The sequence below is a fragment of the Anguilla anguilla genome, chromosome 1 (genome assembly GCF_013347855.1).
Source record: "Anguilla anguilla isolate fAngAng1 chromosome 1, fAngAng1.pri, whole genome shotgun sequence".
NCBI classification, from domain to species: Eukaryota; Metazoa; Chordata; class Actinopteri; order Anguilliformes; family Anguillidae; genus Anguilla; species Anguilla anguilla.
The window spans coordinates 76,723,509-76,750,879 of record NC_049201.1 but is presented as its reverse complement, the minus strand read 5'-3'; the positions used below and the strand labels follow the sequence as shown (position 1 = coordinate 76,750,879).

General features: G+C 48.9%; 1 protein-coding gene across 2 annotated transcripts in view; it reads right to left on the bottom strand.

The window, feature by feature from the left end:
• The window catches only part of cnksr1 (connector enhancer of kinase suppressor of Ras 1), a 47,789-nt gene that overhangs the window by 7,934 nt on the left and 12,484 nt on the right, over positions 1-27,371 (bottom strand). For both annotated transcript variants that reach the window (XM_035383625.1, XM_035383633.1), the window contains exons 5-16: positions 16,701-16,742; positions 15,687-15,806; positions 12,022-12,081; positions 9,594-9,662; positions 8,973-9,101; positions 7,194-7,279; positions 5,939-6,057; positions 5,105-5,241; positions 3,967-4,000; positions 2,960-3,135; positions 2,284-2,357; positions 1,272-1,343 (exon numbers count right to left, since the gene is read on the bottom strand). In XM_035383625.1, coding sequence (XP_035239516.1) covers positions 1,272-1,343; positions 2,284-2,357; positions 2,960-3,135; positions 3,967-4,000; positions 5,105-5,241; positions 5,939-6,057; positions 7,194-7,279; positions 8,973-9,101; positions 9,594-9,662; positions 12,022-12,081; positions 15,687-15,806; positions 16,701-16,742 — 1,118 coding nt within the window. The remainder of the gene's footprint in view (positions 1-1,271; positions 1,344-2,283; positions 2,358-2,959; positions 3,136-3,966; positions 4,001-5,104; positions 5,242-5,938; positions 6,058-7,193; positions 7,280-8,972; positions 9,102-9,593; positions 9,663-12,021; positions 12,082-15,686; positions 15,807-16,700; positions 16,743-27,371) is intronic.

Genomic DNA, 27,371 nt, shown 5'->3' with positions numbered 1-27,371 from the left:
TCCGTGTTGCAGAACTCATTTGCATTTCAGTTACCAGTAGTGATTGTGACATCGGCATTAGAGTGTTCAGACAAGAACGTTATAATCACACATTTGTGATCTCACACCTTAAAGGACTAATTGTGTGTGTTATCAAGGGATTCATGAGCAGTTGTGTTCCGAGAAATAAATCAGAGGGAGCTGCTTATATGACTCTACAGTCCTCCCCATCTCCTACCACTCTCTACCCCTGCAGTAATGACACTACCCATCCAGTAGATGGCGCTGTTTAACCGTGGTTCTCGTCTCCTGTCTTTGTGAAGCGCCCAGACCAGCCTGCTAACCAACAAGGCCATCTGTGTGTCTGCGAGATAACAGAGATTCCTCTTTTTAAAAGCAGATAATGCCTTTTGGTCAAGATGAAGGGAGATAACAGTATTATTTCAAACTGATATCTTTTTTTTTTTTTTTTTTTTTTTTTTTTTTTTAAGAAGCCCCACCCACCCTCCGTGTCTGTGGAAAAGGGGGGAGGGGATGGAGACTTGGAAAAATTAAAAGGAAAACATTCAGGCTTTGTATTTTTTTATTGGCTCCAGTAATCTGCTTTTACTGGCTAGTAAGATAAACCAGTTCAAAACTGGGCCAGAGGTTGTTCTGGGCGCAAGATCTGCCCTGGCTGTTACAAAGGCTTTTGGGGGAGGAGAGGCACTGAGGTTCCTATTTATGTACTTCAGTTATTCTTGCCATTGAGTGTGCATAGCAATACACTACTTCAAAGCTCAGTTGAAGGTAGAAAGAAAAATAAAATTAAACAAGTGTTAAAGCTGTAAATGAAATATCGACTCAAAACAGGGATTTAATTAGGTGTTAGAATACTTACATGGGACAGCAAGTGAATATAGATGAATTATTAGTATTGTGGATATTTAGGTTTAATGACAATCACAAAACATAAAGCATGTAGTCTGAAAAAAAGAACTTTGGACAATATTGTCCAAAGAACATGCACTCCAGTGAAATGTTTAAATAGTGATGTAAATCTTCAAGTAAATGTTTTTTTTTTTTTTTTTTTTTTTTTTTTTTTTTAATCAGACACTCAAACAGAACAAAACAAAACCTAATCCTTATTATCTTACAACCAGGGGCAGTTTTTATATTTAATCAAATACAATTTTTCTGTAACCCCGGCACCGGAGTGATCTCTGGAAACACGTCGCTCGCATATAACAACGAGGTCCAAGTCAGGGACTGCAGTGCGCGTGCCCTGCAGCCAATCGCCGGCAGTTACTCACTTGCTCATGTCGCTGACGTTGTCAGCGGCGAAAAAGAACGTCTGGAAGCGGTTGTGGCACATTTTGAACACGCTGCAAACGAAACAAGGACAAAACGATAGCGGTGACGGCAGTGAAGAAAACGCAATGAAAAGTAACGTAATAAAAACATCGCTAAGCAAGAGCAGCACGTTCACACGCGACGCTGCCGGTGTTCCACATCCAAAGCGTGCACGAGGCGCACTTTGGTAAGCACAGGCTGTAGTAACGGGCAACCGCGAAGGATAATGCCGTGTATGCGGTACACAGCTAAAGAATTCAGTTCGATAGACTAATTTAAATGTCCCTCATTGGAAATGTAGGCCCTTTACTGCAGATGTCTCAAAACTCCACGGGAATTCTGTCGTAGTAAATAAACGAATAAATATACAACCACATAATCGCTCATACTTTTATTTGCACGTTTAAGATTTTACTCATTGCCCAAATAGACACGGCATAACTGACAAAGGGGTATGTCATTATCCCATTAAATTACATTACATAACATTTATTTAGCAGACGCTTAAATAAATGCAATGTAATGTAGCCTTGTACTTGTCCAATGAGGACGGGGAATGAAAGCATTCAGGATTTGGATGAATTGGTGTGTCGACATATTGTATTCAGATTTTATTGTCACATACAATGCATGCTATCAGATATAAGCGATGTGACTATAGCACAATAAATATAGCACATAGACAATTGTACTTATGTCTGGAAGGACTTGCATCATACAGACACAGCTCAGAGCAGCAGAAGTTAAATTGTCTAAAAGCTACACTGCAACCAGCATTACCAATAGCTACACCCTGAAATGATTGTGAATAGCCAAACGTTACTTTTTGTTTGTATTGGAATAATCGCAGCAGCCTTGTTTTGAGGTCCAACAAAGTAGTATAGTATTTAACATGGGGATGACTGAGGGAAAACTGGTGCTCTATTACAGAGAGCTTAAATTTTTGATGGGAATAAGAACATAAGCACTTACTATTTCCTCTTGTGTTCCCCTGCACTCTCAATGCTGTAGCTGGAGATCTGGACCAGGCCGTCCGCTTTATCTTCCTGTAAAATCATCCACAGCTGTGCTCAGCCAACAGTCAGTTTACCACAGTCACTGTCAGATATTATGATTAACCACAGCTGTGTTCAGCAACAATCAGTTTACCACAGTCACTGTAATCACACTGTATATTATTATAAACCACAGCTGTATTCAGCCACAGTTATTTCCCATTATTTCAGAACAGCCGGCTTCAGGTAAATGGTAAATGGACTGCATTTATATAGCGCTTTTATCCAAAGCACTTCACAATTGATGCCTCTCATTCACCAGAGCAGTTAGGGGTTAGGTGTCTTGCTCAGGGACACTTCAGCACGCCCAGGGCGGGGATCGAACCGGCAACCCTCCGACTGCCAGACAACCGCTCTTACCTCCTGTGCTATGTCGCCCCCCTAGGTTCTGCCACAACCGTCCTATTGAGTTGAGGTCTGGACTATATCTTGGCCGATCCGAATCACAAGATTTCATCCTCTCAATCAATGTTTCGGTAGATTTAATTCTGAATTCACGGCCCCCATATTCCTCTAACCAGAGCGCAGATGCATGCTCATATCCCTGGACTTCAGCACAGAGCGAAGGCCCGTCGGGCCACAGCGCCGCTCACCTGCTGGCTGGTGTACCAGTACAGAGACGGGCCCTTCAGGACGAACCAGAACTTCTGCCACTTCTGGGCCACGAAGACGCCGCTCTCCTTCTTCTTCTTCCAGAGCCAGCCGTCGCAGTCGGCCCGGCCCAGCTCCCGGCAGGACACCCGCCGCCGGCTCATCGTCGTCCGCGTGCCTGGGAGAACCGCCAGGGGCCAGGGTCAGTGCCCGCTGATGACTCACAGTGATGACTCAGTCCACAGTAATCACTCAAACACTCAGGATTCAGAGTCCACAGTAATCACTCAAACACTCAGGATTCAGAGTCCACAGTAATCACTCAAACACTCAGGATTCAGTCCACAGTAATCACTTCGATACTAAGGAGTCAGTGTCTGCTGATGACTCAAACACTCAGGATTCAGTCCACAGTAATGACTCCCGTTTTCAGAATTCAGTCCACAGTAATGTCTCAAACACTCAGGATTCAGTCTGCAGTAATGACCCCCTTTCCCAGGATTGAGTCCACAGTAATGACTCCAATACTAAGGAGTCAGTGCCTGCTGATGACTCAAGCACTCAGGATTCAGTGCCCAGTAATGACTCAAACACTCAAGATTCAGTCCACAGTAATGAATCAAACACTCAGGATTCAGTCCACAGTAATGACTCCAGTTATTAGGACTCAGTACCCAGTCGTAACTAAAATAATCTTGAATCAGTCCTCAAGCCCTAACTCAAATACTTGAGACTCAGTCAGTAATCAGTTGATACAGTATATGCGTGCATGTCGTACTGCACTGCGCACTGATGCAGTCTGGTACATGGGACCCTTGCTTAGAAACACACATACACACATAAACACGTACACACAAATATAACCACAGACATACTCACACACACACACACACACACCATGCATGCACGCACACACACGTGCGCGCGCACACACACACACACACACACAAACCCTAATGGTTTCACCATTGTAAGGGAACAGAAGTTGGCATTTTAAACAATGCCTCACCTTTCCTGTCCCCCTTTTTTGAGGCTCTCTCCTCCTGAGGAAAGAGGAGAAAAAAAAACATGAATTGCGAGGTCTTGCCACTGTGTGTGTGATAAACAAAACTTCAATGGCCAAAGGAAAGCTAATATTCACCACAAGAGGAAAGAAATGTGTGCACGTGTCAGCAAAACCAATCCCGGGAAGCCACTGTCACAATCGGAATTCTCCTTCCTCTCCTATCTTATCCTACTCATCCTCATCTTTGTTATTTATTTATTAACCTTTATGTATGCAGGGTTAGGCTGGCGGGGTAGGCTGAGCACGCACGCTGTGTTACAGCAATGCCCCGTAAACGGCCCCTCCCCCATTTACCCTAACCTGCGTGTCTTTGGTTATCAAAGTAAATGTGCACCCTTAATGTAAATGGATTTTAACATGTTAACTTTTTAACGCATTCACTACGTATTCCATCCATCCATTATGCACACCCGCTTATTCCTGGTCAGGGTCGCGGGGGGGGGGGGGGGGGGGGGGGGTGCTGGAACCTATCCCATCATGCATTGCATTGGACAAGAGGCAGGAATGCGCCCAGAACAGGACACCGATCTATCGCAGGGCACACACACCGTTCGCTCAGACGCTCGCACCTCTGGGCAATTTGAATGGTAAATGGACTGCATTTATATAGCGCTTTTATCCAAAGCGCTTTACAATTGATGCCTCTCATTCGCCAGAGCAGTTAGGAGTTAGGTGTCTTGCTCAAGGACACTTCGACATGCCCAGGGCGGGGTTTGAACCGGCAACTCTCCGACTGCCAGACAATCGGTCTTACCTCCTGAGCTATGTCACCCCAATTTCTAGTCATTCACTATATGTTTCTCAGTATTATTATTATTATCATTATTATTATTATTATTATTGATTGCATTTTACGCATGTATGTAACAGCTAAGTCAGTCAGCGCTGCACCTGGCCGTGTCTCGGATTGGGGAACCCGTGACGTTGCCGCAAATAAAAAAACGAAGCGAATCGAAAGTGAGCCAAATTCCTCCCTGGGTAGCGTAGCATTGTGACGCTCTGACGCAGTCGGGGCGTCGGCCTCATTTTGAGCTCGGGGGGGCGGGGGGGGGGGGGGGGGGGAGCGAAAGTGGACCCTGACCCTGTGCCCGGCCATCTCGGGGCAGGAGCTGACGCTGGCTCTCCCGCCCTCCGGTCTCGGTGACGGCAGGTCGCCGGCGGCCCCTCCTCCAGGCCCGGCGCAGTCCTGCGGTGCGGCTCCCTCGGAATCCTCGAGCTCTGTGGCCATGACGACGGGAAGGGGGGGGGGGGGGGGGAGGAGGAGAGGGGTGACATCATTAAACTGTCACAACGGGACTGCAGAAGACGACAGTTTTTTCCTCACGGGCAGAGATTTGCAGCGTCGCTTTCACGCAAACAAATAATCATATCTTAGCAACAACTGTTTTACCCCCCCCCCTCCCACCCACCCATCTGTGCGCCCCCATGAACACGTGTTATAAAACACCAGAAACTAATTCACTTTACAACCGGTGCAGATATTGAAAACATACTGTATGGTAAAGACTGCTCTCACTGACCTATTCTTGAATTTACTAATGATAGTGAGAGTATTAGGTATGTATGTAGTATGTGTTTGTGCGTGTGTATGTATGTATGTATATATATATATATATATATATATATATATATATATATGTATATATATATAGACAAATTCAACAATTAAGTAAGTATATGGTTTTATAAATAAAGTTTTGAATATACTTGGCTGAAATGCATTTTTCTCCTTGAAACCCCAAGAGGTAGGTGTACTAAAATTTGGTATAAAATCGATTTGAATCAAAGAGAAGTCTCCTGGAGTCAGTAAACTTATTAAAAAGGCACGAGAAGCATAAAAAAAAAAAAACACACACACACACACACACAATGTGCAGCAGTAAACCCAAGTAGATCACCAGCCGCCAGCTCTCACCTGCCCCCTCCGGATTGGAAGTGGCTGTCTGGGCCCCTCCTTGGTTCAGACTGTAGCCGACTAGTTCAGCCTCTTCCAGGGCCGTAGGCCTCTTATTATCCTGGCTGTGGACCGCTGCCCTGTAGGGGGCAGTGTGTTGTTTAAGAGAGTGTTGAAAAAAAAACTTCTTTTTTTTTTTTAAATGAGCGTAAGAAGCCATTAACCAATCAGGAAATACTGATAATTTCACGCCATAAATGCAGGAAGGGGACTAGGGTATGCGATAAGCACACACACACACACACACACGCACACGCGCGCACACACACACACAAACCCACCCGCACAAACACACACAAACACACCCGCACAAACACACACAAACACAAGCTCTTGCTCATTCTAGCTGATAACAGGAGATAATTTTAAGGAATCAAGACAAACACAAGTGTCCCCAGCAGTATTTAGGGTCTGAAAACCATTTCCTGATTAATAAGGAAGATGAACAAAAAAAAAAAAAAAAAATCTCAACCCTGGCTATTGGCTCCGCAAGACAACCAGCAATCCTGCAGTAACTGTACCTTCAGATACATGAGAACACATGCAGTGTTTAAAACAATAATCCATGCAAAATCATATAATTTTTAATTTATGCTAATTTCCAGTGCTTGTACCTAATAGGGCTTTTAAAACCTTTTTGAACACCATTATCCCACCTAAAAGCCGTTTCCCCAGCAGAACCATTTGTCATGCTCTGGTAGAAAAGGGAAAAAAATGAAAAGGCTTGTGTAGACAGCTTCTGAGTGCAATTAGAAAAATTTTATGCACTCGCCTGTTTTTAAAACCTGCAGTCAGACACCGGAGCTCACCACACTTCAACTAATGATGCAAAGTTCTTTTTGCATTTTATAAACTCGTTAAAAACTGTCCTGAAAACACAGTTAGTAATTGGCAGCTCATTGCAAACTTCCACATCTGTCGTGCTACAGCTACAGCCGGAAAAGGTTACACAGGGCACGGCCATTTCACTGACAAAGGCCATTCAATGACACCTTTCACCCATAACCTCATCTTTATTAAAACAATACCAAATATGGACAATTTTGCAAGCACATTTATGGATTATTAATGCCTCTGCTCCATACTTTTAGCCGTTAAAGTAGCGTATAAGCTGAAATAACGTGCTGGTTTAAAATGCCAGAGCACGCATGTCCGTCATTTCACCAGCCGTTGGGGCGTGGCTGCACAGACACACGAACAGTGCAGGTAAACTCACCTGAAGGACAGGGATCGCACGGAGGCGGCGACCCTCCCCAATATGGAATTCCTCTCCTTCGGCTCCTCCTCCTCCTCCTCTTCCTCCTGAGAACCCGGGAGAGAAGTGTCGGTTGTTGTCACCGTGGCAGCACGGTCTCTCCCTATGGCATGGCTTCTTACGGTACTGTCTGAAGCGCTAGGTCTTTTTCAGCAGTGCCGTAAAGCCGTGTGACTTCCAAGCCCTTTCAGAGGCCAGATCACAAATGTGAGATCAGAATGGTCTTAACCGAATATTCTAATGCTGAGGTAACGATCACTGTTGGCAACTGACAGCAATGGAGTTCTAGAACATTGGAATGTTGAATAAAAAATTAAAAAAACATTCCAAAAAAAAACCTACTCTTCCAAGGGCTGAAAGTATTGTCTACATCAAGTCCAACAGAACTCCCTAAGTATTTCTCGGCATCATAATAACATAACCCCAAGAGTCTTCAACAGTACTCTCTGAGTTCTTTAAGCAGTAAATCCCAAATTAAGTGTTTTACAGAACTTCTCTGCGTTATATTCCCTGTGCCTAGTTATAGAGCGCACTCTACTTCCTGACTGAAAGAAGAAGCCGACGAGACAGCCACTGATTCAGGGTGAAAGCAGTTCATCCTGTGTTTATACACGGGCATATACAGGGTAGCCATGACGACCACTCGTCTGCCTCAGGTGCTTACTGCCAACAGGCCGGGAGACTCCCACAGGAACAGGAAGTCAGACAGAAGCCCAATCAGAAGAGGCCTTGCCTTCCTTCCCTCAGACACAGAGGAGCCCTGTCCCTGACCGGGGCCTGGAACGGACCAATTGGTGTGGCCGTGTGAAGGCACAATGGCCAATGGGATGCAGCCTTACTGGCACAGCACGCAGGGGGGGAGGGTCCCCAGACAATGGTCATGTGACCAAAATTATTTACGTTTACGCTCAGACTCTCACATCTACTGCGCTCCCTGAGTAACCTCTTCTGTGCACTTCTGTAAATTAGGCTGGATAAGACATCAGACAGAGAGCGGAGAGGCCAAGTTATCAGTATCACACCGGGCAGGAGCAGCCATTGCCATAACCCTACAACACTGGCGCAGTGTTAGCTTCAAGAGGGGGTTGAGAATGCTGTGCTTTAAGCAGCAAATGGGTTTGGGGGCTGATTGTTAGAAGTAGCTGTAACTGTAGCTGTGTGGATGGGCCCCACGGTCTGGTCCCTGTTAAAGCTCTGTTCCAGTGTGTGGATGGGCCCCATGGTCTGGTATCTGTTAAGGCTCTGTTCCAGTGGGTGGATGGGCCCCATGGTCTGGTATCTGTTAAGGCTCTGTTCCAGTGTGTGCATGGGCCCCATGATCTGGTATCTGTTAAGGCTCTGTTCCAGTGTGTGGATGGGCCCCACGGTCTGGTATCTGTTAAGGCTCTGTTCCAGTGTGTGGATGGGCCCCATGGTCTGGTATCTGTTAAGGCTCTGTTCCAGTGTGTGGATGGGCCCCATGGTCTGGTATCTGCTAAGGCTCTGTTCCACTGTGTGGATGGGCCCCATGGTCTGGTATCTGTTAAGGCTCTGATCCAGTGTGTGGATGGGCCCCATGGTCTGGTATCTGCTAAGGCTCTGTACTGGCGCTCCCCCCACAGAGATTTCGCTGTAGTCGCCCGCCTATACCGCCCAAGCCTACAGCCGGCTCCGGTTGAACACGATAGGACATTCCGACTTCGGGAGAAAAGCGTTTTTTTCTTTTTTCTTTTTTTAAATTAAAAAAAAAAAAGTGCTGACCTCAGGAGACTGGGTCTCTGGAGCTCTCTGCCGCCGTTTCACAGACACCGGAACCTTCTTCAGGACCAGCCTGACGCCGTTGGGGTTCTCCTGCAGCTTCTTCACCAGGTTCGCCCTGCTCCAGCCCACCTGAAGCAAAGCATGATGGGAATTTATTTAGGATTAAAAAGTACTTACACTCCACCACCCCACCCCCCCTCCCCCGACCCTCCCCAACTCCACCACTTCACTTTCATTGCTGAGATAATTTCGCAAAGGTCACAGTTGTTAACCGACTTTAATTTTTGACCTCATTCGTCCAGTTATTATATTTTTGTCGTTTTCAGTACATGGCAAACGTCACCACACTAATAAATGACAGTAACAGTAAAATTAGTTACACTGTGACCTTTGCTAAAATATCCGTGTTTGATGCTCTGAAGCTCGTTAGGGAGCAGACTTTTTCTAAATTTGCTCCAGATCTTCTCGAGGGCAAGTACTGTTCACTCAACCACAACTTTGATCGCTTTGATAACCGGCAGCCGTGGTTGTTACACACCACTGCCCGCCACCGATGGAGCGATCGCTACACACTCCTCCTGTCGCCCTTCGACAGCATCGCTCCCGACGCACAGCGCTCACCACTATCTGATCGTTGACCTGGACCACCTCATCTCCCGCCAGGATCTTCTCGCAGAACTCAGCGGGTGACTGCAAACGGAAGGAGAGGAACACGCCAGTCAGATGAGCCCGCTGCGTCACAGAGCGGATCAGTCGCATCATTGCGGTCACAATGAGGTCACCATGAGGTCACCGAGAGGCCACAGAGAGGCCGCAGTAGGATCACCATGAGGTCACAGTGCGGTCACTGTGAGATCACCACATGAGGCTACAGAGAAGTCAACAGCGAATTCACCGTGAGGTCACAATATGGTCACAGTGCAGTCAACGTGAGGTCACAGAGCGGTGACAGTACAGTCACTGTGAGGTCACAGAGAGGTGACAGTTCAGTCACCATGAGGTCACAGAGAGGTGGTTACTGCTGCCTTCTGTAAAAATTCAGACACACATGGACTCACTGACAGGTCACGCCATTATCTACATGTGTTCGCCATCACAGCCACGCTGAAAATTATTGAAGAAGGGATGATACAAAAAAAGGAGATGAAAGTGATTCCATATATTGTAACAGTTAGGGAGCCAGGCTTGTAACCCAAAGGTTCTAAGGGTCGATTCCAAAGTGGGACACTGCCGTTGTACTGTGGAGCATGGTAAAACCTGCACTGCTTCAGAATTTATCCAGCAGGAGGGCAATGGATACTTAAAAAAGAAAAAAACTGAAAGTTGCTCTGGATGAGAATGACTGCTACATGCCAATAAAGCCATTCCTTGCCTTATTGCGCAGGCATATCCGGGGGCAGCCTTGAGAACATAGCGGACAGCGCAGCGGCTGACCGGGCTGACGCACCAGCCGTCTCCGTTATGACATCATAAGAGAATGCAGGTTACCAAATCATTAGGAATTGCGGATTGTGATACCGTAAGAGAATGCGGGTAACAAAATCCTAAGAGGATGCTGATTACGATGTCATAAGAGAATGGAGGTTGTTATGTGACATCATAAAGGCATATGTTTTCCAGCATTTCTGTGTCCCTGAATTTAAACATCCAGCAGCAACCACGCTCTCTGCACTCTGGAGCTTGACACAAAAGCCGATTTATTTCACGAGAGCAGCCCTGGAGTGTCTTTTAGTGGGTCCAGAGAGAATGAGTAGAGGTAATCCATTTATGCATTAGCTCACATTCAGCTGAGATGCAGGCCATCTGATTTAATTACCGAATAATTACAAGATGATTAATTAGCAGAGGTTTTTTTTTTTCTTTTTTTTTCGCAGTACAAAAGAAGAGCTGTTCCACAATATCCAATGAGCATTCAAACTTCAGCAAGCATCTGCGCCAACAGATGTGGCAGGCTTTCAAGGCTTTGGTGTGAGGCAAGACACACAACAACCACGTATATGCTCCATATTTAAAAAAACACCTCTTACTCTACATTTATAGTCCCAATGACAGTCATTATTATGTCTTTAATGATGGCTATGAATGAACGTACAGCCCGCCGTAGAGAAATAATTACTCAAACTTGGTCAAGGTTCTGTCCTCGGGCCTCTGAGGTACCAACACCTCTTCCACATTTCACACAGCAGGTGTTTTCCCCCAAATGCTCTGCACTCTAGACTTGGCAATTAAAAACAGCCAAATCTGAGGAGGCAGTAGGACAGACCAGACAAGGTTGGAGGGGTAACTCTGAGGCCTGGCAGGGCATCCCGGACGTTCCTATTCAAAATGAGTGGCCGACTGCCCCAAATCTGTAGTGCCCTCCTCTCCGTCGCATCTCTTCCCAGTCCTGCACCCCTCCCACCCCCACTACCGGACAGGACAGCTGCCCATCACTGCCCATCTTCTGCTGCCGACTGACAACACAGCTGTTTAAACTGGTGCTGGTTCTCCTTAATGCTCAAGGTTCTGCATGTGGTTTCACACGATCATGTGACCACGGGCAAGCGGTGGATGAAGACGGCAATAGGGATGAGGGATGGGCAAGAACCCACTAAAATGGGGGGGGGGGGGGGAACCAAATCAAAAAGAAAATGGCGGAGGTGCCGGGTGCGTTGCAGGCAGCATAGGGGCTCAAACCATGAAAAAGAGGTGAGTGACCTGTATTACATATGAAATACACGCACACGCAGACACACGTATGAAACACACACACACATACACACACTTACATGCAGACACACGTATGAAACACACACACACACACACACACACTTACATGCAGACACACGTATGAAACACACACACACACACACACGTATGAAATACACACACACACACGCACACGTATGAAGCATACACACACACGCATATGAAACACACTCACACGCAGACACACGTATGAAACAGACACACACACACACACATACACGCAGACACAAGTATTAAACATACACACACACACACACACGCATATGAAACACACACACAGGTAAACAGTGGCGGGTCTGACCTCGGCTGCAGTGCCGGTGACAAAGTGGGAACTGGAGCCGGTGGAGGTGATCTCAATACCCTGAGAGAGAGAGGGAGGGGGGAGGGGGAGAGAGAGGGGGGGGGGGGAGGGGAGAGAGTGAGAGAGAGAGGGGGGGGGAGGGGGGGAGGGGGGAGGGGGGGGAAGGGGAGAGAGTGAGAGAGAGAGAGAGAGGGGTGGGAGGGGGAGAGAGGGGGGGGAAGGGGAGAGAGTGAGAGAGAGAGAGAGAGAGAGAGAGAGGGAGGGGGAGAGAGAGGGGGGGGAAGGGGAGAGAGTGAGAGAGAGAGGGAGAGAGAGAGGGGGGGGGGAGGGGGGGGGGAGGGGAATGGGAGAGAGTGAGAGAGAGAGAGAGAGAGAGGGAGGGGGGAGAGCGAGAGAGAGAGAGAGGGAGAGGAAGGTAGAGGGGGAGAGAGAGAGACAGTCACAGTCGGATAAATGCAGACACACACCAAGCACACACATACACGCACACACACGCGCACACACACACAGCGATAACGAGAGGAAATTATTATTATTAGCAAATAGCATATATTTAATATGTCTGTACACACAGCACTTGCATACTAACATTGGCCCACCAATCATTATTGATGGCTGAAGAAACTCTTTCTCCTGTACGTTCCTAACTGTAAAGATTGCACACTTCTCATACATTATTATTATACAATTCTCATTTAGATTCATATTTGATATGCATGATTTTTCTTTTCATCTGTCAATGATGGTTGACCACTGAGTAGAGAGAGAGAGAGCGAGAGAGAGAGAGGAAATGAGATTGGAATGGGGAGGAAAAGAGAAAGGGGGAGATGAAGTAAAAGAGAAAAGGAGGGAAAGTGGGAGTGAGAAGGGGATTGAGAGGCTCCCTGTTTGTCCCAAATCTTGGCCATTATTTCCTCAATATCGACATCCGCCGTAGTGGTGGACCCCAAACTTCCGGGCCTCAGAACGCACTTAGTGAGGAAACGCATAATTTAAAAACGTAGCCAATCATAGTGAAATATGCTAATGAGACCGTTAGAACAGCTGCATGCACAATGAGAGCCAGTGCAGGTTTCGGTGTTTCAGCATCACTGCTGTGAAACACAATGGGAAGCTCACATCACATGAAGCAGGTTGTTTTATTAGTACATTTTAATGGTCGATTACGTCAGATCAAACAAAAGGATAATTCACGCTTTCCCCTGGACCCAGGCACGGATGTACAGATCTGTACGACCTGTCAATCATGTCGTACCGGTGCTCAAAATGTCCTCAAGCACAGCCAGGAACGCTGATAAGAACGCTGCCCGGAAGGACATCTAAAGGCCATCAGCCAAACGGCGGTTACTGATTCGCAGGTGTGTGTGTGTGTGTGCTTTGTGTGTGTGTGTGTGTGTGTGTGTATGTGCTTGTGTGTGTGTGTGTGTGCTTGTGCTTGTGTGTGTGTGTGTGCGTGTGTGAGTGCATGTTTATATGTATGTGCATGTGTGTACGTGTGTTTAAGTGTGTATGAATGTGTGTGTGTGTGCGCGTGTGTGTTTGTGAGAGCGTGTGTTTGTATGTGTGTATGTGTATGTATGTATGTGTATGTGTGTGCCTGTGTGAGTGTGTGTCTGTGTGCGTGTGTGTGTTTGTATGTATGTGCATGTGTGTGTACGTGTGTGTTTGTATGTGTGACCGTGTATGTATGTGTGTGTGTGTGTGTGTGTGTATGTGTGTGTTTGCGTGTGTGTGTGTGTTTGTATGTATGTGCATGTGTGTGTACGTGTGTGTTTGTATGTGTGACCGTGTATGTATGTGTGTGAGTGTGTGTGTGTGCGTTTGTATGTATGTGCGTGTGCGTGTGTGTGTGTGTGTGTGTGTGCATGTGTATGTGTGTGAGTGTGTCTGCGTGCGTTTATATGTATGTGTGTGTGTGTTTATATGTATGTGTGTGTGTGTTTGTATGTATGTGTATGTGTATGTGTGTGTGTGTGTGTGTTTGTGTGTGTGACCGTGTATGTGTGTGTGTGTTTGTGTGTGTGTGTGTATGTGTTTGTATGTGTGACCGTGTGTGTGTGTATGTGCACCTGCACAGTGCTGACTGAAGGAGACAGGCAGACCTGCGTCTCTGAAACACACTCCATCCTCGTGTTAAACACTCCAGAAAGCTGACAGCTGCTCTGAGTCATTATTATGCTGTTGATGATGCTAATGTTGATTATCATTTATATTATCAAGAAATATATTATGGATCATCGCTAACATACACACATTTCAGCCCATCTCAGTGTGTTGGTACTGATATTTACACACACGCACACACACACACACACACGCACGCACATGCACGCACACGCGCACACACACACACACACACACACACACGCACACACACGCGCGCACACGCGCGCACACACGCGCACACACGCGCACACACGCGCACACACACACACACACACACACACACACACACTCCTGCGTCATAACCGAAGCTCCTTCTCCGTAAACATCTTCAGCTGGGCAGCCAAGCTCATTACGATCCACCTCTCTCTGACAGGACGGGACAGGACAGCTCACCCTGCACCTCGGCGCCGGATTCCTGATCTCAGACAGGAAGTGAATCTTCTCCTGAGGAGGACACTACTGACGGATCTCTGCGCGAGCAGACCGCCATTTTCACTGCAAGTCTCACGCGGCTTCTGCCTGCACTGCCCAGCGCACTTTACTTTACTGCACATCCACAATGCAAAAACAAACAAACAAAAAAAAAGTTTAATATTTTTTTCTCGCAAGTAGAAAACATTAGCTCGCTTTAAGTTACTTCTTGCTCGCACCCCGCTGGCAAATCCTGAAATGAGTCAAGCTGTCTAAATCATTTTAGCAAAAAAAAAAAAAAAAAAAGTAATAGGAATAAGGTTTTAGGTCTAAATATAAGACAGAAATAGTTGTAAAGATTTACGTTTTTTTTTTGTTTGTTTTTTTTGCAGTGTACCTGTGTGTGAGTCACCAGCCGACTAGCTATTTTTTTTTAAAAGATTTTATTCTATTTTTATTTTTTTATTTTTTAGCCCCCGTCTGTCGCATACCGGTCGACGGGTGGAGACGAAGAGAGCGTCGAACGACAATAAAATAGTCTGTGACGTCAACGTTTCGGCAGAGGAGAAATATTTCCCTCCCCCACGCTTTTGCACGCTGTGGCACGCCCTTTCCGCCCTAAGCCACCGTTTATCAGAAAAATCAAACCTCACATTTTAACATTTTACGCGCATTCCTTTTGCTTAATGGAACTGTGCAAGGGCAAATGTAAATGAAATGAAAAGGTAGTTTGCGGCAAACAGAAATGGATGCTGGACTGAGGGAAATGTTCCCAGATGGGTATTTCAATTGAAGATGCCGTTAAGTGTGATCAGTTTTTTCAATAATGTTATTGCTAACGCTGGCCAATGTTATTATTGTTCGCTAGACTAGAGGAGAGTAGAGAGGAAAGGAAGATAGGAGAGGAGAAGAGGAGAGAAGAGGAGAGGAGAGGAGGAGAGGAGGGGAGGAGAGGACAGGAGGGTATGAGAGGAGAGGAGAGGAGGGGAGAAGAGGAGGGAAGAGGAGAGGAGAGGAGGAGAAGAGAGAAGAGGGGAAGAGAGGAGAGGAGAGGAGGAGGGAAGAGGAGAGGAGCGGAGGGGGGTTACCAGCTGGTCTCCTGGGTTGGCCGGAACCAAGTCCACGCTCTCCAGGTGGGCGGTGTGGCTGAGCAGAGACTCCGGGGTGCTGCTCAGGATCTCGTCACAGATGGCCACCAGCCGACGGCACTGCGGCACAAACCATAAAACCCAGCGGTGAGAAAAACACCGGACCAGCCCACAGCACTGCAGCACAAACCATAAAACCCAGCGGTGAGAAAAACACCGGACCAGCCCACAGCACTGCAGCATAAACCATAAAACCCACCGGTGAGAAAAACACCGGACCAGCCCACGGCACTGCAGCGGAATTCATAAAACCCACAGGTGAGAAAAAACATTTACCGTGGAAACAGAGCATTTTTATAAACTTTCCAACCACTTCACACGCATCCATTATTCTCAGGGCGCTAACTGTCGGCACCTCGCTGTGGGTTCGCGCTCTAGTCCTGCTCTCTCTTGCGAACGATAACGAATAACATCAGCGAGAACACGCTGGGTCAAACACAGGGCAACTACATTTGTAAAAAAAGATAGACAATGCATTTAAACATAACCAGTGGGTGAAGTGGCGAATGCGGAGGATCTGATTGGATTAAAAACCGCAGGTGAGGCCGAACCACGGCACACCTGGGCGTCGCACTTCGTCCCCCCTAGCCAGCCCCGGCGCAGTGAACGGGTGCAGGTAAAGCCCTAACACCCCCCGGCCCCGCTACGGACCGCAAAAAGCACATGACTCAGCTGATGAAAGCAGGTGCGTGGGTTTTGGGGGAAAAGGGGGGGGGGGGGTCGATCACGCATCAAATGTGACCGCGTGACATCTGCTGCAGCGGCGGGCAATTACGAGACCATCAGCCGCACAGATGAGAACGCTAATGTGGCCAATGCAGATAATAACAACAATTATCTGAACAGCAGTGATTCACAGACAGCGACACCCACCTCGAGCAGCAGGCTGCGGTGGGGTGTGGGGGGTTGGGTTTCGGGGGGGTGGGGGGGTGGGGGGGGGGGGTTAATACTCACAATAGATATGATGTCCTTCTCTTTTTCATAAACCGTGATGTCCTGCAAACAGAGAGAACGGAACCTTAGAATACAGCCTGTACAAGACCCAAGGACAGAGGCAGGCAGGCCCAGGTCCTGGTCCTAAAGAACCACAGGGCCTGCCAGGGGCCCAAACCCTGGCCCAGGGGAGCTGCTGGGTCTGCTGGGGTCCCCAGCCCTGTTCCTGGAGAGTCACAGGGTCTGCTGGGGTTCAGTGCAGAACCATGAATCCCAGGACAGGAGAGTTTAATTGATCAGCTACTAATCCACTGAGCTAAGTACTCAGTAAAAACCAGCAGACCCGGCAGCTCTCCGGGACCAGGGCTGGGGACCCCAGCAGACCCTGCGGCTCTCCGGGACCAGGGCTGGGGACCCCAGCAGACCCTGTGGCTCTCCGGGACCAGGACCACGGCTACCCTTGAGTAGAAACTTTCCTGAATATCACATCACCACCATTTTTTTTTTCTGCGACACGCTGACATTTTGCGATGGGCGATCCTCACGTCGAAAATCAGAAGAAAAGCGGAGGAGGAATGATTCTGTCTTAATAAATCGACGCACACAATTCTGTTCATTTTTCTATCAAAACCGCATATGGCGTGGCGAACTGCTCTTAGGGGCAAAATCCATTCCAAACAGTCATGCTCCAGTGAGAGAGAGAGAGAGAGAGAGAGAGAGAGAGAGAGAGAGAGAGAGAGAGACCAAGGGCAAGGAAAGATGGCAGCGAGCTACGCGGCTCATTACCGAGGGTGAGGAGGGAGCGGAAGGCAAATTTCAGATTCCTCTCTCCTCTCCTCTCCTCTCCCGTAAACAAACTCCCACTGGGGGGGAAAACACGATCTGCATTCCCCCGTGATTAAAGGACTGGATGTCGACGCCCCCGCCCCCGGCCCCCGGCCCCCCCGCCCCCCGCTCTCTTTGCGCTCGACAGACCCGCGCGTCGCGAAAAAAAAAAAACCGAAGGTGTCAATCAAAACCGCTCCGATTGCGACAATTCCACCTCGGCTAACGAGCTGTTTTTCTCGGAGCGCCAGGTGCGCGCAATTAAAAATTAAACACACCTTTATATTTCCCATAACTAAGGGGGGGAGGGGTGTTTCGTTGCTGTACAAAACCGCCTCATTCCACCGTGTACACAAGCGCAAGGAAGGGACAAAATGCTGGAAGACTGACGAACGGCATCGCCTCAATACACATCCCCTCTCTCAGTGCAACGGATGATTCCAAAAGCCTTTTTTAAACATCCCAAAATGTAAGCGTGACACACGTGTGCGCGCACACACACACACACACACCCAGTACCACAAACGACCCCAGACCAATCCGCTCATTTTACGCCGTAAAAAAAAAAAAAAAGCCAAAGGGGTTTCCCTCCTCTTGTATTCATCTGCTTTTATTCAGGCAGGTAAAGAGCAGGGAGGGTAGCAGGTAGAGAAGGGGACCACTGCAGCGTAGACTGTGCCGTGGCGGGGGCTCGAACCCGCGCCCGTGCGGGGGGGGGGGGGGGGCTCACGGCCACCCTACAGGCCACGCCGCACGCCTCTCCCGCCGTCGCTCGTCCTTCGCGCCACCGGCCACTGCGGCTCAACTGCAGCGCCTTTTCAGATACGTGACCCACAGTAACGGCCAACGAGACAGCAAACCAACCAATCAGAGCCCTTCTGCCCCAGGGTGCGGCCGACACTTCTCAGCGCGCGTTACCCAGCAGCCACTGCAGCAGGCACTGAGCGCCCGCCCGGTTAGCAGTGGGGCCGGGCAGGAGGCCGCACCCCCCACACCGGCCCACAGGTCCCAGCTCGAGCAATGCGAGGGTCAGGGGGGGGTCACACCTCTCTCCCAATGGGGTAAAAGGGCAAAGGTCAAAGGGCACAGTGCTCCTTCCCTCACCCTACGGCAGGCTCACGTTGATAACTGAGGCCTGGCGGACTGTCGCCAGGGAGACGCAGACAGACAGAGACTTGTGGCAGAGGTGATACTGGCCATTACAGCAGCAGTGCCATTGGCGGTCCCTGTCGCTCGACCCCCCCCCACCCCCCACCCCCCACCCCACCCCACCCCTCCCCTAGCATTGCTAATGAAACCCATCTGTGCTTGTTCTCTGCAGACTAACAGCTGCAGTGGTTCGCAGGCAGTCAGAGCAGGAGGAAAACCCCGGGTGACAGGTCTGGCATGGGGACGGCAGGTTAGCGCTAATTTAGATTTCCACAGATGTGTCATCTTCCTGGCGTGCGGTTAATTAGAAAAAGCCCCTTTAGAACCCTCACACGTCTTCCTGTCTTCCCCAGTGTCGGTCACTCACTCACTCTCTCTCCTCCACACTCAGCTGATCCCCCCTCTATATTTCTCCTTTCTCTCTGTGGTTCTACTTTTCATTCTCTCCACCCACTTTGCTGATATCTCTCTTCCTCTGCTCTGTTGATCTTTCACTCCCTCTTTCTCTCCTCCCACATTCATTTTCTTGCTGTTTTTCTTTTCCTGTGCACACTCGCACTCCTTTCCTCTCCCTTGCTTTTTCCCCTTTTCATCACCTGTCCTTATTTACTCTTACTTACTTACTCTTTCTCTACCTTTCTTTCTGCCCCACCTTCAGTTAACTCAGTTAAGCTGCTTATCAACAGGTCCTTCCTTCCGAAGATGAAGACGCGGAAATCTCTGGCGCGTTCCGGGGTTTGCGACGCGATGTTGAAACTGGAGCGCGAGGGAGAGAAGCCGGGAACCTGGCCGTCAACAGCAGGCGCATCAGCTGACGCGGCTTACTGGAGCTTACGCCTCCGCAAGGTTAAATTGCCGGCTTGAGCCGTTAAAATAGCCCCGGTTATTCAGTATTCAAAGCGGTGCTTTGGCTATTACGCAAAGGAAGCGGTGCACGCCCGCAGCCCTGTTTATCCGATGAAGTGAAAGTAATATTGCTTTTTTTTCTTTCTTTTTTCTTCGTCCCCTTATGGCAACAGTGTCGTAACGGTCACCTTGCTGGAAAATTCCTATATCGCCCTCCGAGGAAGGAGCAAAGTGTAGCAGAACGTGACGGTGTAGGATTACTGAGCGCTAATTAAAAGTCCACCGCGTCATTAGATCGGGACACCAGCCACGGCACACAAGTGGGAGCCTGAGGCGGCTCACAGAAACCAGTCTCGCGCAACTCTTTTCAAAACACCAACGGCCTTTCATCCCGCCCACCTAAACATAATTATTTGATTACCGCAAGCCGACTGGATATAGGATACAAATCTTTTTAGTAGCGTAACACCCTTCAGTTATTTACAGGTAAATATTTCGCTCGAATGGGTACAAGGAAGGCTTATGAATCATCATTTTAGCCTTCAAATCATGCCAAACGCAAGAGAACTGAATCATACAAAACATAAACAAAAAAAAAAAAAAACCAGTCCATGCATTCGCTTCAGCAGAAGGTCCTCATTTCCCCTGAACACAGGGATCCAAGGACAATTTAAAGCAGCCTACCTGTACGCACAAAGTGGTTAGAAATGTCTAAAATGTAATCATGCGGAATTAAGTGTAACTAAAGTATATGCAAGGTGTTTGGTCATATATACATTTTGTGGCTGAGTATATATATATTGTGGCTGAAATGTCATGCAATTAGCCCACAGGCTTATTATGTGAAATATCATGTGTCATTACTCATGTGGGTCTTAACACAACACAGCACAACACAACATAACATACAGACTAGATAGTATCAAACACCGTATCAAGCCTCATCTTGAAAATCTCCCTGAGTTTTGGCCTCTACTGGCAGTGACCTGGCAGGCTATTCCACACACTGACTACTCTCTGTGCGGAAAAAAATTATTCCTAATGCCTGTACAGAATTTACTAGAAAACAACAAGGTAACCTGTCACTTTCACTCCTCATTTTCCTCTGTTTTAATCTTTAATGTACCACCTCCATCCTCCCTCTATCCCTCCAGATCGTGGTCTCTATCGACATCTCATGATCCCACTGCTCTTGACATGACTGTATTCGTTGTTATTTATTCGGTGTGTTCATCTGTCTAAATCAGGGCTGCCCAACCCTCTTCCTGGTGATCTACCATCCTGGTTGGTTTTCATTTCAACCATAATTCACTCACCCGATTCTACCAATCGGCAGTTCAAGGAGATCTCTAGCTGTTGAATGAGGTGCGCTTTGTCAGGGTTGGAATTAAAACCTACAGGACGGTAGATCTCCAGGAACAGGGCTGGGCAGCCCTGATCTAGATCAAGCTCACTCGCAGTCAGAGGAGAGACCGGAGCAGTGAACACCCCTCCGTGAATCTGTGAGGCCAGCTTTAACAGACTGAAGAGCTAAAGGGCGAATCCTCATCTGATCTCTGCACTTTATCTTGGGCCACCGTCCAATTTTAAAAACATGTCATATCACCGCCCCCCTGTGAGGCGTTTTTCCTTCCACATTCTACCAAACAAAGAAGCACCAAACAGGAAGTGACGTGGAGGCGACGTCAGAACGCACCTACTTCTGCCCTGAAACCTGCGCTGGCTGTGAGCCAGCACGTCTCTCACTTCTGTTTCCAGCATCACAAGCCCAAAAAAGTCCTCTCGCTAAGACACGACACCGGCTCAGCTGTGCTTGAAAACTTTGTCAACGTATCTTCGTACACCCAACCCTTTCTCGGGACGGTAGTTTTTAAACCTCCCCACGTTCACTCCCCGATTAAATTCCAAATAACCACGATTAAGGACTGAGATCAGGAAGAAATAATATTTCCATTTCCTGCTCCCTTGGTCTAGAACACACTGCATCTAGAGAGCTTCTGTTCGCTTGAAGGAATTTAAAAATCAAGAATGCAAGAAGCATTTAATTGTTTGGGCATTCAGTCTTAAGACACGGAGGCTCCATCTTTCTAGGGTGATATCAATAAAAGTGACTATCCTGGTTAAATAAAGGAGAATTAAATAAAAAATAAAACAAAAATGTTTTTGTTTTCGCTGGTCGCTATTACAGGGCATCGTTAATGGATGTATGATCTGCGTGTACTGAGCCTCCATTTTAGGCACGAAACAGATTTATATCTCTCAACCAAACTGCCTGGTTAAATAAAGATTCAATAAAAACAGGCCGCTTCCTCGCAGAAAAATAGGCCACGCCCACCCCAGGGAAACTGTTCCACTGTTTCACATCCACAACTGATGACTCACCAGTCACCACACCAAGCGGCCTGCTGTTCCCCAGTACCTCAGGTGGTTGGTATCTTGTATTCACTGGACCCTCTTGTCAATAATGGTGGGAGAAGCTCGAGGCCAATGAACAAAGCCTATGAACAGTGAGCCTTATTCGCTATTCACAGGCACAAAAATCAACGGTTGTTTTTGAACCTCATTATACCAGTGCTCAGCTGATACCTGCTCTTTTTTTTTCTGAACCACTGAACGACTCCATTACACTACCTGTGGCACAGTTTGTTGGTCTGGTTGTTTCATTTGACCTTGGCACTTAAACAAAATGGCCGGGCCTGTGTGACCAGACTAAACTGGCTTCTCCCTCTGCTTCCAGCGAATCACGAAGAAACCAAAAATCCACTGAACCAGTTCTCTCCTGTTCCGCGACTCCGCACTAGACACAGGTGGGAAAAACACCGTCAATGCTAACACTACCTTATAACACCATCAATAATAACCCTGTCTTTCAACACCACAGTTAGTCAGACCATCAAACATCCTTTACAATGCATTTCTATAGGTGGATATTTTTACTGAAGCACTCCATGGTTATTTAAGTACCCTCGCTAAATTTGAACTCACAACCTTGGAATTTCAAGCCCGGCTCCCCAACCATTACGCTACCCTGCCAATCACACTACATCATAATATTACATCATACCGTAGGTCACTCTCAGCATGCTTCGGTCCTCACACACATCATTAGCGTGGTAATAAACTATCCGTTTTGTGTGTGTGTGTGTGAAAAATGAAAAAATCTGTTCAAGCAGGGAAAGAATTCTTACATTTATTGGCCCCGTTTTTCCACCAGCGCTGCCGTGACACTAAATCTTAAATCTACCCCTTATTTGGCAGTCAGTCAGTCCCAGTCAGCTCCAGGGTCCGGCGAGCGAGCGAGTCCTTATCGTTTAGCCGCTGTGGGAACTACCAGCATGCATCACTGTCAGAGAGCAACAAAGCTAAGACCCCTACGTGAAAAATACAAAGCCGGGAGTTGCGTTCCCAAGTAGCTCGCGTCACACTGACGGCAGCCCCCGCCAATCTCACACAGGAAGTCAAGCCCGCTCGCCGAAAGTCCCTGGAAGGTAGGGAACCGCTCCGGACGGACTCCTCGGAAGCAGAGACGTCAAAAGCATAACATCTCTCGCACTTTCTCTTATACTCCCGAGACAGGGCGCCGTTGAAACGCGGACAGGGCTAATTGCCGCGCCAGGCGGGAGGCCGCTACATCTCGTTTTCCAAGAGCGTGACCGCCGGTTGCTACGCAGAGCGAGCGAGCGAGCGAGCGAACCGACCGACAGGAAAATTTAATCGCAGTTAACAAACCAGCTATGCGAACGTGCGATCCTCTGCTCGGTTACGATGTCGCACCTTCGCCTTCAAACCGCAGACGCGCTTATCCAGAGCGACTTGCATCGTATCCAGTTATACAGCCGGATACGTACTGGAGCAACGCAGGTTAAGTACCTCGCTCAAGGGTACAACGTCGCTCAGTGTCCTACCGGGGAATCGAACCTGCGACCTTTAGGTTACAAGACCGACTCCTTAGCCATTACACTACGCTGCCGCCCCCGCGCTGTATGTGGCTCACAGGGTATTTTTGCGTGCAGTGGCACAGGACCACCACCGTTACCGGACCGTCGCGCCTTCGACAGGCACGGACACATCTAAAAAAAGAGCGTGACATACCTGCGCTGTATCTTTTACAGCACCAGGGTGACCATTCCCCCCAGCCAGTGCAGCGAAATCTGACATCCAACAGCTCGGTCAACCCAGGACATGCACAGGCAATAGTTTAAGTTACACTTTATTGAACCCTGTGGGGGTCATTTCTCCCCAGTATTTAACCCATCCCAGCTACTTAGGAGCAGTGGGCAGCCACAGCGCAGCGCCCGGGGACCAGCTCCAGTTCTTGGTCAAGGGCCAACCTGCGCCCAACCTGACGCGCATGACTTCTGGTGTGGATCTAGAAACTCAGAGCACTCAGAAGGAAGCCAGGTGAACATGGAGAGAACATGCAGACAAGCAGCAGTGCAGTATAACGGGTAAGGAACAGGTCTTGTAGCCTAACGGTCGAAAATGAAGTACCCTTTTAACAAGGCACTTAACCGGCATTGCGTCAGTACGCGGGGGTGGCAGTGTAATATGTTGGCTAAGGAGTTGGTCTTGTAACCTAAAGGTCACAGGTTTGATTCCCTTGAGCAAAGTATTTAACCTGCATTGCTCCAATATATATATCCAGCTGTATAACTGGATACGATGTAAGTCGCTCTGGATAAGAGCGTCTGCTAAACGCCTGTAATATGTAATAATGAGTACACATACAGCCGTATGGCCGCTATGTAAAAGTTGTGTAAGTCTAAGATAAGAGCGTCTGCTAAACGCAAATGTAACAAACCCCATGCAGAGAGGATCCAGCCAGCCGGGAATGAAACCCAGAACCCCCTTCTTCCAAGGCAACAGTGCCAACCACCACCCACCCCCCCCCCGCCCCCCCCCGCCCCCCCAATAGCGTGCTTCTTGTCAAACGCCACAACTGATTTTGGGACACAGACGTTACTTCTATCAGCAGAGATGCTTTTGGGGAAAAAAGTACCCGGAATCCTAAACTCTCCAAAAAAGAGTCACCGCCAGCCCAGCCAGTGCGCCCCCGTCGCCCCCATCTTTAACTCGACCAGGGAGTAACGACACGGTTTCGGACGGCCCCGGACCAGACGTCTCTCCCGGGACGTCAGCTTGCTGCTGCGGACTCAGCCTCATGGAGCACGGGAACCATTTCAAACGTTTCCCCCCCCCCCCCCCCGCCCCCCCCCCCCCGACAGAACACAGGACTCCTCGGGCAGCGCAAACTCGTCCCAAGCCCACCCCCACCCTCAAGGCTTAACCACAGAGGGGACTTTCTGACGCGGAGAGGGGGAGAGCCTGTTCAACACAAAGCGCTCTGTCGGATTCTTCACTTCCCCAAAAAGAGGGCGAGCTCATAATTTATCACCACCATTTGCTTGCGCCCAAGCCCATAAGGTCCTGATCGCTTCCACGATTTAAAAAGGATCCGCTAAAAAAAATTAAATAAACAAACGGCCCCCCCTACTTGGAACTACGGGTGGGGGGGGGGGGGGGGGGGGGAGAGTTTAGGGTTTTACCTTTCTGGGGGTCGTGCCGGGGCAGCCGAAGTCGGTGGAGGAAAGCGGAGTCTTGAAACGGAAGAGAGGTGAAGGTGGAGCCGGCCAGACTGCAAAGGGCCAGCGATAAAACAGAACAGCAGCGCTCACTCACTCTCTCTCTGTCTGTCTCTCTCTCTCTCTCACTCACTCTCTTTACCGGCTTCCTCTTTTAGGTGACATATCCACCCCCACCCTCCCCCTCCCTGCCTCCCTCCCAAATCACATAGAAGCCAACCTTCACTTCAGCGCCCAAAAAAAAAAAAAAACACACATTATATTTAGCAACGCCATAAATATACAGACGATGTTAAACTCCAAGCCAAAGCAGCCTCCCCCAGACCCAGCACCAGCCTTACTGAGGCCAAACTACTGCGGCCATTGTTCTACACTGAAGCTGGGAGGGGTTAGGCAAACGGCAACTACAGTATAACAAATAGTTCTTCAAGGATAAACAACCACTGCTGCCCTCTCTCTCTCCCTCTCCCTTTCTATCCCCCCTCTCTCTCTCTCTCTCTGTGACCTGCTCTCACTCTCCCTCTCTCTCTCTCTCTCTCTCTCTCTGTGACCTGCTCTCTCTCACTCTCTCACTCACTCTCCCTCTCCCTCTCTCTCTCTCCCTCTGTGACCTGCTCTCTCTCTCTCTCTCTCTCTCCCTCCCTCCCTCCCTCTCCTCTGGAAGAAGAATGTGACAGCCCAGAGCTATGCGTTCAGCCTTTGCCAGTCTGTACACACACCTGTTAGATTTCGCTCCAAAAAAAAAAATTCAAAATAAAAATCCTTCACAGTTAGCCATTGCAGCCAGGTGTGCCACAGGTGCACAGGACGCCAGAAGCCTGCGCTTCCCTACGCGCTTTAAACCAGCTCACTGTCACCTTCCCACGGTTAGAGAACTAACAGGGTCACACAAACCCCCAGGTGGGGGACACATACTCCCCGCAGAACTCCTTCAGATCCACTGTCCCATGGTGCACTGCTTCAACCCACACTGATCCCTCCTGCCCTCCTTGCCACCACCCCGACTCTCTCTCTCTCTCTCTCTCTCTCTCTCTCTCTCTTACGCTGTTTCCCCACTTGCTCTCTCCTGCTCTCTCCCCCCTCCTCTCTCTCTCTCTCTCTCTCTGTGCCCTTCTCTCCCCCCTTTTTCTCACCCCCCCACTCTTGCTCTCACACTGTTCTCTCTCTCTCTCATTCTCTCCACCCCCACCCCTCTCTCTCTCTCTCTCTGTGTGACCTGTTCTCTGCCTCTCCCACTCTCTCTCTCTGTGTGACCTGTTCTCTGCCTCTCACTCTCTGTGACCTGTTTTCTCCCCTCCCCCCCCCCCCCTTCCTGTGATCTCTGGACCTGCAGCCAGTGTGAGGAGAGGCCGTGCTGTGAGTCACTGGTATAAATACCGCGGCTAACGCTCAGAGCCAAAGTCCCCCTGCGCCCTGCGTGTTATTATAAACTCACTCAGCTGGGGCTGCAGGCACGCCACTCTACTAATAAAGAGAGAAAAGCAGCCGCCAACTTTGTGTTCAACAGCTCACTCCCGAGCGACGTCAAGGCAAACACACAGTCCCCATGGTGCACTGCTGCAATCCACGCCGACTCCTCCTGCCTCTCTCTCTCTTTCTCTCTCTCTCTCTCTCTCTCTTTCACACACACACACAAACACACAGTCCCCATGGTGCACTGCTGCAATCCACGCCGACTCCTCCTGCCTCTCTCTCTTTCACACACACACACACACACACACACACACAGTCCCCATGGTGCACTGCTGCAATCCACGCCGACTCCTCCTGCCTCTCTCTCTCTTTCACACACACACAAACACACAGTCCCCATGGTGCGCTGCTGCAATCCACTCCGACTCCTCCTGCCTTTCTCTCTCTCTCTCTCTCTTTCTTTCACACACACACACACAAACACACAGTCCCCATGGTGCACTGCTGCAATCCACTCCGACTCCTCCTGCCTCTCTCTCTCTCTCTCTCTCTTTCACACACACACACACACACACAAACACACACGCACCTCCCCAGAGCTGGTCACTTCTGACACACTTCCTCCGAAAAAAATTCAACAAGAGCCCCCTTCTAATTCAGCACCTTCCCCATTTTTTGCTGTGCGTGTGCGTGTGGGAGTGTGCGCGTGCGTATTCTCTGACCTTCTAAACCCGGCGCTTGATGATGATGCGTTGAGAGATGAGACGGGACTACGGACTGACAGCAGGAGTTCTCCAGCTGCCCCCCCCCCCCACCCACCCCCCCCAGACAGAGGCAGGGAAACATCCAATGAGCTAAACCCTTTACTGGAGCCTAA